This window comes from Watersipora subatra, chromosome 6, assembly GCF_963576615.1.
Source record: "Watersipora subatra chromosome 6, tzWatSuba1.1, whole genome shotgun sequence".
Taxonomy (NCBI): domain Eukaryota; kingdom Metazoa; phylum Bryozoa; class Gymnolaemata; order Cheilostomatida; family Watersiporidae; genus Watersipora; species Watersipora subatra.
In genome coordinates, this window is record NC_088713.1 from 62,276,763 (window position 1) to 62,292,114 (window position 15,352).

Sequence of the window (15,352 nt, forward strand, 5' to 3'; positions counted from 1 at the left end):
GAAAACTTCTGTAAATTAGAATGACACTAGCAACACATCAGACATGACACTGACAGCACATCAGACATGACACTAGCAACACATCAGACATGACACTGGCAGCACATCAGACATGACACTGACAGCACATAAGATATGACACTAGCAGCACATAAGTGTATGACACTAACAGCACATCAGACATGACACTGGCAGCACATCAGACATGACACTGGCAGCATATCAGACATGACACTAGCAACGCATCAGACATGACACTGGCAGCACATCAGACAATGACACTGAAAGCACATAAGCCATGACACTAGCAGCACATCAGACATGACACTGACAGACATAAGACATGATACTGACAGCTCATCAGACATGACACTAGCAGCTCATCAGACATGACACTAGCAGCACATCAGACATGACACTAGCAGCACATCAGACATGACACTGACAGCACATCAGACATGACACTAGCAGCACATCAGACATGACACTAGCAGCACATCAGACATGACACTGACAGCACATCAGACATGACACTGCCATCACATCAGACATGACACTAGCAGCATATTAGACATGACACTGCCATCACATCAGACATGACACTGACAGAACATCATACATGACACTAGCAGCATATCAAACATGACACTGCCATCACATCAGACATGACACTGGAGGCGCATCAATAAAATTGCCTTTATAAAGCGATGTGTAAAATAAACTGGACCCTTCGTTGAAAAACATGTAAATGACTTAAAACATGTAAATGACTTAAAACAAGCAAATAAAATTGTATGCGGATCATATCTGTACAGATTGCTATCTTCAATTATCAAAATATGAAATGTTCACAATTTAGACTACATACTCATCCAGAAACGTAATTCTACAGCTGTTTGATTTATATATTTGAAATAAGGACAAAATAAGGCTAGATTTAATATATAATTTATGGCTATAAACTAAATTCACAATGAGTAACTATGTAATGTTGTAAATGAAAATGTTCTTTTTTCCAAAAAAGGCGTCTAGCTTATTTAGCATTCCACTGCAACTACAAACGAGTGTTTAAAAAAAATTTCTTATAAACTGAAAAGCAACAGGGTGCACCAAGTGTCTTCTCATGGATCAGCCCACTCAATGGGAATGTATTTGAACACGAGCTAAACACTCGAGACCCAAGCAGTGTTGAGAAAATTTAGGTTCTCCTAATCAGACGCTAACATGTTTGTCACATCTGCTTCACACCGAATTACCCATATAGCAATTAGTGAAATTCAAACTCGACTTACATTTGTGTGTTGACTGGCTGGTTGAACATCGGCACTAGCTGGTGGAGGTAACGTACTCATAGGAGGAGCATGTGTGTTGGTGGGTGGAGCATGCATGCCTGTGGGTGGAGCATGCATGCTAGTGGGTGGAGCTTGCATGCTAGTGGGTGGGGCTTGCATGTTTGTGGGTGGAACTTGCGTGTTTACGGGTGGGGCTTGTGGGCTGTTAGGTGGCCCGCCCATTATATTTTGTACCTCAAGAGATGCCATTGAAGTATTGCGGGGCATCTAAAAAGAAGAATGTTGATAATAAAAAACTGGAGTGTGAGTAGGGCATGATAAAGACCTCCACTGTAGGGCATGATAAAGACCTCCACTGTAGGGCATGATAAAGACCTCCACTGTACGACATGATAAAGACCTCCACTGTACGACATGATGAAGACCTACACTGTACGCGCGAGTAGGGCATGATAAAGACCTCCACTGTAGGGCATGATAAAGACCTCCACTGTACGACATGATAAAGACCTCCACTGTAGGGCATGATAAAGACCTCCACTGTACGACATGATGAAGACCTACACTGTACGCGCGAGTAGGGCATGATAACGACCTCCACTGTACATGCGAGTAAGGCATGATAAAGACCTCCACTGTACGTGTGAGTAGGGCATGATAAAGACCTCCACTGTACATGCGAGTAGGGCATGATAAAGACCTCCACTGTACATGTGAGTAGGGCATGATAAAGACTTACACTGTAGGCGCATGCATTTTTTTCAGGTAGAAAAACTCAGGCTCGGGACACTTTATTCTGAATGTTCAGCTATGACCTAGCAAGGATGAGTAAACCAACACTGTCCAGGGATGGTTAAACAGGAACATATACGAAGGAAAAACAACTAAATACTTATAAATACAAAAAATACATATAAATACAACTAAATACATATAAATACAACTTAATACATATAAATATACTTGAATATATAAATACAACTAAATACATATAAATACAACTGAATACATATAAATACAACTAAATACATATAAATACAACTTAATACATATAAATATACTTGAATATATAAATACAACTAAATACAAAATAACAGTGCAGACATGAATGTACATCATCTATTTTATAAAAGCTCGCTCTGCTGCCAAAACAGAAATTTCTTTTACAAGAAATAAACTGTCAGAGGAAATTCTGCAAAATCCACTGGTATTATCATGGGACAGCTTCAACTACCATCCCTTCTCAAATATGACAAACTTTCTGACGGAATGAAACCGACTTGTAGTCCCCTGTGGGAGCTGCCAAACTAGAAACCCTGCCGCCTCAGTGTAAACAGACAGTCAGCAGAACAAGGGTACGAGATCAGCATAAACTATGAAATGCATGGGCCTTGGTCTGCAATACTCGTGGAAAAAAGGACCAACAAACCAATATGGTGAATGACAATGATACTAGGACGACCGAAATTGATGTCAGCCTTGAGAAGTATCTAGTCTATGGAACATAAAAATCTATCCTGCTTCGAATGAATTTAGTGGGATCAACTTCTCCAACTCATCTACCACTTAAAACCGTTGAACAAGAGATATCTGAAATGACATCGGAGTAAACAGCACACGAGTGAAGCTGCTCGTAGAGCCAGCCAAAAGCATTCTCTTGTCACCAAACTGCTGATGAACGAATGAATTAGAGAGATGCTCACTCCAAGCACGTAGCAACGCTGCTAGTACATGTTCAAGACATGGGACGACATTTATGCTGTCATATGTTTGGAGTAAACTGTCGGACATTTGATTTGAGTTTATTAACTGGCAAAGCTGATCTGTATCATCACAATCATGTGCAAGGTCAAAAGTTAAATAAACGTTTCATTAGCAAACCTCCCCACTCCTGGCACTCCCTTTGCTAAGACGTATGCCTAGTTGACACAAAGACAAAAACGCCAACAAAACGTTAGATGAAATCTAACATTAGTTATGTCAGGGCAGCCATCCCTCCCCTAAACAGGTCAAGCCAATTCTCCCTACTTACTGATTCATTCAATGAATATCATTTACTCTTGAGACCACACGGATATTATCTTCCTGTATTAGGAATCTGTGTAAATTTTTGATTGAGACATTTTTACCATTAATAAAAATTTATTATTCTCATTACTCTGAATCTGCATACATAGACCAAAAGTGGTGAATAAATGGCTTTTCCTTTAGCAATTGACCGACGGAATTAATCTAACTTCATCTAAGAGAGAGCCAAAACAAGTTATGACTGCCCGATCATATCGACCCTCTCCTAATGAAACCTAACACTGCTTGATCAACATGAAACCTCAAATAATGACCAATAGCATACACCTACTTCATCCAATAAGGAGACGACAAAAGCTATAACTAGCCAATCATATCGATTGCCTCACACAATTGAACACCATGAAACCTAAACAGATCCATCGCTTAGGACCAAAAAATACTGTTACAAGGTTTCGTGAAGAATTCGTCTTCGTGTAAACCAGGAAACTAGGAACTGAAAGAAATACTCACGATGTAACAGTAATTTTAAAGATTTTACTTCAATTTTAAACTTATTTAATTATAACCACTCATGGCTGACCTGACTAGACTCACTAAAAGGAAACACAACTCCTGGGTAGCTCCTAAACTATAGACAAATTCAGCCATGCTTCCCGCCTACTATAATATAAATTCATATAAAAAAGATGAATATTTCTTTATCCATGTACGGTGTCGCTGAACATTTTATACAAAATTATTATAATTTTATTTTCGTATTAAAAGGGCTACTCTCTAGAATTGCAAAACAATAGCTTATGTCTGTTAGAAGTAGATGATATCACTAGTAGTAGCTAGTTGAAACAAGGAGTGACTACTCACAAGTGAGCCAATAAGACTCAATGACAGTATGATAGCGAGACTTACTTGTCACCAAAGGGAGAAGCTCCCCCTGGTGACAGATAAGCTAGCTCGCATGGATAAGCTAACCAGAGAGAGTATAAATAGGTCTCTTACCTGGGCATCGAATTCGTCATATTGCGGTTGAAAATGCTGTGAATCACCAGTCATCTCTGGTGCTGCTTCTGGAGCAGGAAGACTATCTCCATTCTCATCTGAACTTGGTGTAGGAGTAAATATACTGCTTGTGGGGGTGGAGCGGGGAGTCACATCAAACAAGTGCTGCGGTATGGGCGTCAGAGATGTGCCCGCAGTTTTGCCTGCAAAAGAAAGAACAGAAATACTACTGCAATGCTAAGACTGCAATTCTCGGGCTACCAAATATTTAGTCTGAAAAAACGCAAGCTTCTGGTTAGGGCTATCCTTTCTTTTTAGATTAGCGATGAGTCTGAGATTTTACTATCTCAAATGATGATCCCAGAATAAATGACCTTCATGTATGGGGGGTCACAGAGTCTACCTATTTCACAAATAGGGTTACAGAGTAGAGAAGTTGTTTTAGCCTGTCTTTTGAAACAAATCCTAATCATTCCAACATGCATGTACATCAACAACAGATGTAAGCTACGAGCATAAATGTCAACTCAAATAGATCAGCAACTTTATGTGACTTGTGATATATTATCACTGTTTAGTTTATCAAATTGTAGATGCCTTCTTATCGAACAAACTTTCTGTGAAAAGATTACTAAAGCATTCGCTTTCGGTTGACATGAGCCACAGCATACTGCAATATTTCCAAACTACGGAAAATTTATGGCTAATACATTTTAAATTTTTTCATCAAATTTAATTGAATATTGCAGAAACATCGCATTGATTACATTGCAAAATATATCTCTTGCAAACGACACAGCTACAGCACTATCGAAAGTACATTATAGAAGATACATCTATGTATAATGACATATAAACCCTACACATCTATTAATTTTACATGGAGCAATAGAGCAGCATATAGACATGACATCGATACATTTCATTCTGGGGTCAAAAGAATTCCTCACCCATAACGTCAACATATTTGGAGCCTTTTCCTTTCTTGCGTGAGTAGAGATTACCCCCAGCGGGTTGCGGGGCGGGTATAGAAGAGTTATGGCCTACAGCAGGAGAACTGCGACCGAGGGTCATGTCAGTGGGTGGAGGGGCCGCCTTTGGCGCCTCCGTTCCATCGCTCTGAGTGTCGACCCACTTTTCTATAAAAATACAATCGGTCATTTCAAAGGGGAGCAGGTTTGGTAGCTGGTAAGAATCTATCCATAGTTCTCCCAAATGACAAGTAGTCTGTCAGTAAAGGAACGTTGATAACCCTTTTAGAATATCTATTTACAGTCAAAAAGGGTTACGCGTGATAAACTGTAGAAAAGTGACAGCTAATTTGAATTAGCGTCTGCAGTAATCATTAGTGTAAACCCATCCATACTCAAATAGTTGGGAGTTATTCCTACATACGGCTTTCATAAATGTGACCAACATGGCAATCACCCTATCAATTAGAGGATGACCGACTAATGAACCAAATAAAAACATTTGTAGCATATGCAAAAGGCGTGTGTTATAAGTGTCTAGTTAACGTTGGCTACAAACATAAAATATTTATAAAAATATCAAACCACGCATACAGTTCTCCACTGTCAATGGACCCTCCATGACTTGGTTATCACGAAGTCTCACATACACCATCCAAGGCATAAACTAGCTCAAGTCTCCTACGAGGGATACATGATTGAAATACAAATGAGACGCGTCCACCCCCCTTACACATATAAAATCTATTGTTCATGACCAATTTTTTGCGCTCGTATGTCTTTTCCGCCTACTGATTATAATATTATTTTAATATTATAAAATGTCTGCTGCCTCTAAACTTGCTGCCAACCCATAATGCCTCTTACTTATGACAGTCACATGTGAGGCATGCAGGTAACGCTTACACATAATGCTAATGACTTGCTGACAAGCTTGCCTCGGTTAATCCACTCCAAGGATAAATTCGAGATCGTTTTATCTTGAAATTTGTTTTGAATATGTTTGTGTTTAAAAATCAAATACTTGTTACCGTAATAGCTGCTGAAGTGAACCGTCCAATAGCAACTACTGTGTTGACAGCAAAAAATAATCCTTCAACAAGAATTCAGAAAAGGGTCACAGATTGCAGCCGAAGCAGCGATCGGCTAACGACTTCAGATAGAAAGTTGGTCATCCCAAAACAAAGAACGCTCAGAAAGTTTATAACTATTGCTACTACTACCGCCGATTCCATAGATGTATTCGCAAACTAATAGAATGGGAACATAATTCACTGTAAAACGAATTCTTCTACCCCTTGTAAGTTTTCCAAGCAGACTTGTAACTTTATTCATGTGAAAAAGAACCTCTAAACAATCCATTTTATAGGTCATCATGACAGCCTAACTGTTCAACTATACAAATGTTGCTCTAGTTGTCTGATCACCTCGTGTGACATGTCATCAATGTTAAACTAAGTCTCATGACATACTTATCGCTGTTCGATAAACAATATCAGAGTAGTAGTTATCAGAAGCCTTTCATTGTGAACAAAAAGAAATAGCTGTTTCTAATACCCTAGAATGAGTTGACTTCGTCACAAAGTCTTCAGACTTTGACCCTATCACTGTAGCTACCATCAAAGGATGCAAACATACAAAAATATCTTTATTATTCTTACTAACATATTATCATTACTATTATTATTATCATTATTACTATTATTATTACTATTATTAATATTATTATATTATTATAACTATTAATATTATTATTACTATTATTATTACTACTATTATTACAATTATTATTATTATTAATATTATCATTACTATTATGAATATCATTATTATTATTATTAGTATTATTACTATTATTATTACTATTAAGTAACGAATCAACCGATAAATAGGTCTAGTAACAGAAGCTTAATTTGTAAATTGAAAAATACATTTATACCAATTTATTTTGAATCCAATTAAACACTTTTTATAATAGCGAGTACATGTCTACTCACTAAGTTTATCATCCCAGACTATAGACTGTTTGGAATCATCAGGAAGAATAATCTCATTCTTTCCCTTGGGTAGAATCTTGGAGAAGAGTGAACCGATTCCAAACCCAAAACTGGATTTAGCCGGAGAAGATCTCTGTAAAACAAACATGCGTAAGTTCTAATGTCCCTCCATACGAAGGCAGACACTCAGACATGCGTAAGTTCTAATGTCCCTCCATACGAAGGCAGACACTCAGACATGCGTAAGTTCTAATGTCCCTCCATACGAAGGCAGACACTCAGATATGCGTATATCATCAAACTTCAGCAGGCCAACATACTATTGCTAAAAAGTGCCTCAGGAAGTTAAAGAAGACCCTAATAGTAAAGAAGATTAAATCAGGCCCCCAGACTAGGTTAGGCCCTCGAGGTATGGCTAACTATCATCTACTAACTTGAGCTAAAACAAGCTCAAGTCAGTAGATGTTTGCTATGCTAAAAAACTCTGAAAGCTACAAAAATCCTACAGATTGGAGCAGGCACTCATGCAAAGGAAGACACATACACCTAAGTTAGGGGAAACACTCACACTAGGGTAGCCTCACAGGCTAGGAGATATACTCAGGCTAGGGCAGACCCTTATAATAGATAACAAAAATACAGTCATACCTCGATATATTAGTGTCCCAACATGCGAGAAATTTGAGATATGAGCAAAATATCGTCAGATCAGTTTGAAAAGTTTTAAAAAGGTTGGCTAAAAGTGAAGATGAAAGCAAGCCAAAAAGTGGGTCATAAAAAAAACATAAAAAAATGAAAATGAAAGCTAACTTATAGTTATGTTTCGTATATTATATTATTATATTATTCGTGAGATTAAAATATATCTTCAAGTGTGTGTAGAGTGAGCCAAGTTCAGTTAGGTTAAAGTTTATGTTCTGTAGCATCATAAAAGTGCAGCGAACTAAATGTGTTGCTGTCAAGTCTCTCTCCCACTGCCGTTAACAGCTACCGTCTGTCGTGAAGGAAAAAACAGGTGTATTAGAATAATTAATAATATGTCGTTCCATCGTAATATCATATTTTTGGGTGGTTTATTTAGAGATGGGAACAGATTAATTTGTATCTAGTAATTTATACAAGAAAAATTGATAAGTGATACGGGAAAATTGGCATATGAGCTTGGTCCCGGAACGCATTAAGCTAATCGAGGTATAACTGTTCAAGATACAGGAGAGAGTTTCCTCAATGGTTGTCAACTTACAGCTTTGGTAGCTGCTTCTTCAGACTTGATTGATGCTGTTGGTTCCTTGTCAGGAGCGGGGCTTGTATGCTGTCCCTGTAACAGAAAGTGTAGTAGGTGAGGGCGCAAGGTCATGAAAAATGTGCTGACAGAAAAGTCTATCATAGATGTCATCATATTTCCATAGTAATGTATAGCAGACTTATCTATCAACACAACTTGGTGATAGACGACATCCCGTTGTACTTTGTTACATACATGTTTGATTACGAAGCAACTCAGGAGTTGTCTAAACATGCCATTGATTAACTGTCATTTAATAGATAGAAATATACAACCCAAGTAGATACAGACAAACACAGCTTTCTAAGCTAACCGGAGTATGGAACTCATGGCAGCCAAAAGGGTAACCATATATAGAAAATATATACGATATATACCATATATACGATACAAAGTTCTATCCGTAATATTCAGTGCATGGATTCGATTTCATGCCATCAACTTGCTGACTTTTGGATAGAAACTTTGCGATGTGAATAAGGAATGAAGCTCTCAAAGAGCACTACACGGTGATAGACAACTCCTAAATAAAGTATAAGTACAACACGAGTCACTATACACTAGAAAAGCGAATGTCTTCCAGAGATACTGCGGCTACTAAACCATATAAAAGAAATGCAGTGGGTAGTGAGGCAAGCGAAGTGAAAAATCGGGGAATCAGCGTCAACTGCTAATAAAGAAAAAGAAAGAGCAGTAGTGGACACACTGTTTTACCATGGCAAGGCCTCGATGATGAGGAGTTGCATTCTTTTTACTCAATTCTGCTAGCTTCTGAGCCAACTTCTCCATCTCTCTTTTCTCTTTGATAAGCTTGACAAGTAACACGTGAGATGAACACCAACATGCAGTGTTGCCAGCAGAACTATCTAAAAGCTGGCACCGAGACACACACACACCCACTCCCACCTGATGACAGACAATTTAGCATAAGTTCAAGCCAATTCTAATTTATTAGCCTTAGATCAAAGATCCGTACACGCAGTAGAGCAACAGGAAAAAGTGTCTAGCGTCTAACCTACCTCGGCGAGAGACTTGTTGCTGCCGCTGGTGGAAAGCTGCCGACTAGATGCAGTTTTTGCTAGGTTCCTCGAGAGAGGGGGTTGGCTAGTAGGGGGTTGGCTAGTAGGGGGTTGGCTGGTAGGATACTGGACATCCATAGCCTGAGCACCGGGAGGAGCACCGTACGGGGCGGAAGAGGAATAAGAAAACCCAGCACCATAGTTACTAGTACTGTTAGTAGAGGGCACACTTACTGGCTGAAAATTGAAGAATTGCACAGACATAGAGAATCTCTTTATGGCACAGACATGACATATACAGTATTGCACTAAAAGGGACACATACACTGCGTATTATATCTAACCTTAATTTATCTTTTAGGACTAAGTACATAAACCTAAATTCCTTTCCCATAGAGCAATGTTAGTGATATGTGATGAGTGAAATGTGAGTGAATGAAATATTATTGTGGGTAATTTTCCATCACGGGCTGTCCGTCTGCCTGTCTCGCTTAAAACATTCCATTGCAATGACTGAATGAAAGCTAGTCGTTCGCTAAACATTTCCCGACAGCGGGATTATACTAGTTTCGGTTTAAAGAATTTATAGCAGCAGAATTGTTGAGTTATTGCCAATAAGATTTCATCTAGTCAACTCATGTCCAAAGCAGTCCAACTTTAACCCTTTGCACTAAGAATATTATTTACATTTGACTTCGACTGTATAGCTGATAAAAATATATGAAATCAAATTTATGCCTCAACATTGTACACTACATTGTACACTACATTGTACACTAATTTGTACACTAATTTGTACACTACATTGTACACTAAATTGTACACTACATTGTACACTAATTTGTACACTAAATTGTACACTACATTGTACACTAAATTGTACACTACATTGTACACTACATTGTACACTAAATTGTACAGTACATTGTACACTACATTGTACCCGCATTAACTGGACAGACATGGAGAGAAGAAGAACCGGAGAGATTGAGAAAAGTATGTATAAGTCATAACATGACTCATACATACATTTCATACATATATTATATGACAAGGACAAGTAATATAGCCTGTCTACACGCACCGACAAAATAGCGTACATATTTGCTTCATCTAAACGCAGTGACGTTACCAAAGTACTCATGATGTGGGCCAATGACAATTTTTGTATGTTGTGTAAAAGCCGTGACGTCCTTGCTGGAGTTTCTAGTACCACTCTTGTCCGGCTATCTCATCAACAATTCATGATGGTAATAACGTTTGCATTGCTATATTTTTACTCAAAGAGAAAAAGATAAAAATCAAGACAATATAGACAATTTTAGATTAAAAAAACCAGATTCCAACAGATTTAATTATCTAAAGAATAATTTGGAAAGCTTTATGAAAAAGCACAATATACACTAGTCGGCTACACATATTGTACATCTGTTACAAGTGAAATTGTTTATGCAAAGCTCCAGTGCCATTTAAAAACAAATCTTAAATGAACTTAACTGGCATTATAAAATAATAAAATGAATTTGAGATTATGCTGGAAATCAAATTTTTCGGCCAATTACAGATGCATGAGTTTTTTCTGTAAATCATTTAGACGCGACGCTTCGACAACGAATTGGCTACGCATATGACGCGTATTGTCGGTGTGTTTAGTCGCCCTTTAAAAACACCCGCAGACTACTAAAGGATAACCTTACAAACTCAAAAGCAACCGCACGTTGAAGTCCCTAACATGTACCTGTTGTGCTTGATAGCTGGAGTTCTCAGGAGCTGCAGGCTGAAAACTGGGTACGTCTCCTTCTGAAGGCCTGTCTAATGGAGCTACAAATATTAAGCTAAGAACTTAAAACTGCATATAAACACCATAAAATCACTGCAAATACAGGCTGGATTTTAGGATCCTCTGTTATGGTAAGATACGAACATCTGAGACTAGTTAGTTCTCAATAATTTATCTACTTCGAGACCCTACAGGCAAATATTTGTTTCCTCAGAGTTTACACTATGTGGTGTGGTCTGTTTAAAAAGTTATGGTAACTTGGGCACATTTGCTAGAGAGTGTCTGGTCTGTCATGGATAAGGAGTGCGAGACACTTGCTAGAGAGTGTCTGGTCTGTCATGGATAAGGAGTGCGAGACACTTGCTAGAGAGTGTCTGGTCTGTCATGGGTAAGGAGTGCGAGACACTTGCTAGAGAGTGTCTGGTCTGTCATAGATAAGGAATGCGAGACACTTGCTAGAGAGTGTCTGGTCTGTCATGGGTAAGGAGTGCGAGACACTTGCTAGAGAGTGTCTGGTCTGTCATAAATAAGGAGTGCGAGACACTTGCTAGAGAGTGTCTGGTCTGTCATAGATAAGGAATGCGAGACACTTGCTAGAGAGTGTCTGGTCTGTCATAAATAAGGAGTGCGAGAAAGGACTAAAATGAGGAAACTGCAATACTTAACCACTAAGTATTATTTTATGAATTGAAAACAAAAAATGGCAGTTGACATTAAAAAAATTGACCTAGTTTAGAAATCCAAACCCAACAATAAAATGTTGCATAGCAATTTTAAATCTAGCAAAATTTGTTCTCATTTTACGAGCATCTGTTTCAATTCACAAGTAACTCTGTGTGCGGATTCAACAGAAGATGGAGTAAAGTGATTCCTTCATTTTAACAAATTAATGATATGAAACAATGCCGTCAGTTTAGTTTATGACCTTATAAAGATAAAATTGTAAAGAAATTAAATGTGGTTTTATACGAAATCATATTTTTGAAATGACTACAAGATAAAGACTGAGGGACTTGTTATGAAGGAAACACTGTAATAACTTATAAATTATAATATTTATAATTTAGAATAATGTAACAATTTAATAAGAATTTACCAGCGTTATCTTTATTTTGGTCAATTGTGTAGCCTTGATTCTCATATTGTGTAATGACTTCTGGTTGATTATAGGATCCTAGACTATAGTCTGTGTTTTGAATTTCCATCTGACAAGATGCTATCAATGAAATTCACAATGTTTAATAAGCGAACGCTACAGAACAGAGACTTTTAAACAACACAAATCACTCGACTAACCTTGCCAAGAATTTTGCTGATCATGGGATGAGGGTGTCTGATAGTTGTAGCCGCTGACAGGTGGCTCATAATTGGCAGGCTCCTCTGGCTGCTGCTCATAATTGGTACTTGGCAGTTGTTGATAGGTGCTAGCAGTGTCGGGCACTTGCTGATATGTGTCGGGCACTTGCTGATATGTGTTATTCATGTCAGTCACTTGTTGCAAAATGTCTGTGGTGCTAGTGACTTTATGAACGATATTATGTGTCTCTGTAGCATTTGGGTAGTCACCAGCTACATTGGCCACTTGCTGGTGTTTGTCAATTGTGTTTGCACTGTCATTATAAGTTGTAGCATCCACATTTTGATTGTGGTGGTCCTGTACGGGTGGCGCAGGGTCACACGGTACTGTGCCTTGATTTCCAAATCCGGCACTTGCGTCTGGCTGATCCAGCATATCTCTTCTCTCATGTAACGGAGAGCCTACTACCTCCCCAGATGCTGAGATGGCCTAAAATAATAAGATATAGTTTTGTACCGCTGTATGGTATGCACTCTACAACATTGACTCAGCACTTAGTAAAAAAAACTGTAGAATGACCTTTTTGTGATACCAAACTCCTAACATAACGGAAATGCTTGTCTTAACGGGCCTCTCAGATTAATCCACAAGTCCTGTTAAATATATTAGTGTGTGATGTTTTCAAAAAAAGGTTATTGTACAAGTCTTCTGCTGATGTTTAAAACACCGACAACGGTGCGTTACACACGAGGTAACCTAACATACTGCGTTATGATTGGCTAATAACCCTGGCTAAATAGTACAAGTTTATTAAGAACGAGGTCAGACTTGCAATCGTGATGAGATGTGACCAACCTAATGAATACTGGCATAAAATCACCAAGACTTAAATATAATACAATATTATACGCTTTTTATAATGAAGTATAAATGAAAAGAGAACATAGCTTAAAATTATACATTTATGAAAACACGAAACGTTCCAATAGCCTGCCAGTTTACCCTGCATGTACTATTTGGGACACATACTATTTCAGAAGAATTGCAATACTAAATGAAATTGGAGACAGTCAAGATGAGCAGAATAACAGAGGCATGCATACGCAGGTAGAGATATGATAATAACCATGATTTGCCCCTCAATACATGAAGTTAATCTATTTTGTTACTTGCTTCATATGTTAAAAGTCTAGTATATTAGAGCAAAGACTTTTATAAAAATATATTGTTACAATTTTAATTCATTTCACATTTTAACACTTATCGCTAATAGCTTGAGGTAATCATACGCATTATATTATTATAGGTAATACATATGCATTATTACATTACTGCAATCATGCAGTAATGTATGATTATGTTATGATAAATACATAATAAATATATATAAATATAAAAACTAAATTTGAAATCTAAATAAATAAAAACAAGAAGAACAAGGAATGTTAGAGACAGGCAAACGGATATGTAGCCTTGGTGACATGAAAAAGGTTGGTGTATAGGTAGATGTCCCAACAGAAATATAGAGCTAATCTACCTCAGGCTACATGAACCTTACACTAACATAACTTATCTATATTATTTTGCTTTACATTGAATAAGTTCTCGAATTTTATCGAATTATGATAGTCTTCTGTTACACTTTTGCTTGTCTCCGACTTTCTTTTCTTAACATGACTCAACTACCTGATAACTTGAGTTGATTTGAGACTTCTGTTTATGCTTATAAATTCGTTATTAAATTCTTCGGAAAGCATTACCGTTGTCTTGTTTTTATTACTATTACTACCCGCATTGGTCTTCCTGGAAGCTACGATTTTGAAAGTATTGAAGGGATGTGTAAAGCAGTGTTCAATATTATTCAAAGTCTGCAGACCTGACCATGTGAAGGAGAATTACAAAGTGATTTCAAAAACCTTGACGCGTGACACTCTGGAAACCACTTCATACGCTGAGAGAAATATCTGATCAAGACCATATTGCATGTCAAAAGATTTGTATGCTGATCGTAATTCAGGATTCAACTGAAATATGGCATCATGTTATGAGAGCTATATTATAGCTAAATGTATATATTTATTTATATATATTTAAGTATATCGGCATAAATATACAGAAATATAAATATATAGCTGCATAAATAAAAATGTACATACCGGTATATATATATTGTATATAAATATTGTGTATACATATATATTGTATAGATATATATTATATATAAATATACAGTATATATATACAGTATATATAATGTATATACACTGATGCGGCTTCAATAGCCGAAACAGTACTGTCTGTAGCATGAGTATATGCTCCCTCACTTCGGTTTGGTTGAGCTCTGTGTGAGAGGCGCAGCACTATTAGCCTTTGTGCAAAGCTCATCACTTTTGTGATTTGAGCACTCTGGTGTCAGCACATTGACTTTCTTAAAGTCTGTGAGGCAACTTAGTTGTTTCATGGCAGGAAGTCAACTCTCATTGGTAATGGGACTTGTGACCCTTGCCTAAGCTCTGAGCTGCACTGATGAGGCTTCAATAGCCGAAACACTACTGTCTGTAGCATGAGTGTATAAACATATATGTATATATAATAGAGGCATATACATGTATATAATCCAGACTATACACCGTATATATATATATATATATATATATATATATACATGTACATTTACATAAACT

At 37.4% G+C, this 15,352-nt stretch overlaps 1 protein-coding gene across 6 annotated transcripts in view; it reads right to left on the bottom strand.

The window, feature by feature from the left end:
• Positions 1-15,352, bottom strand: part of LOC137398939 (protein transport protein Sec16B-like) — a 37,326-nt gene that overhangs the window by 1,009 nt on the left and 20,965 nt on the right. For 3 of the 6 annotated variants that reach the window (XM_068085101.1, XM_068085102.1, XM_068085100.1), the window contains 9 exons: positions 12,668-13,157; positions 12,468-12,587; positions 11,330-11,412; positions 9,592-9,828; positions 8,531-8,605; positions 7,288-7,420; positions 5,270-5,458; positions 4,320-4,522; positions 1,293-1,559 (listed from right to left, as the gene is read on the bottom strand). In XM_068085101.1, coding sequence (XP_067941202.1) covers positions 1,293-1,559; positions 4,320-4,522; positions 5,270-5,458; positions 7,288-7,420; positions 8,531-8,605; positions 9,592-9,828; positions 11,330-11,412; positions 12,468-12,587; positions 12,668-13,157 — 1,797 coding nt within the window. The remainder of the gene's footprint in view (positions 1-1,292; positions 1,560-4,319; positions 4,523-5,269; positions 5,459-7,287; positions 7,421-8,530; positions 8,606-9,591; positions 9,829-11,329; positions 11,413-12,467; positions 12,588-12,667; positions 13,158-15,352) is intronic. The other 3 variants (XM_068085103.1, XM_068085104.1, XM_068085105.1) reach the window with 3 other exon arrangements.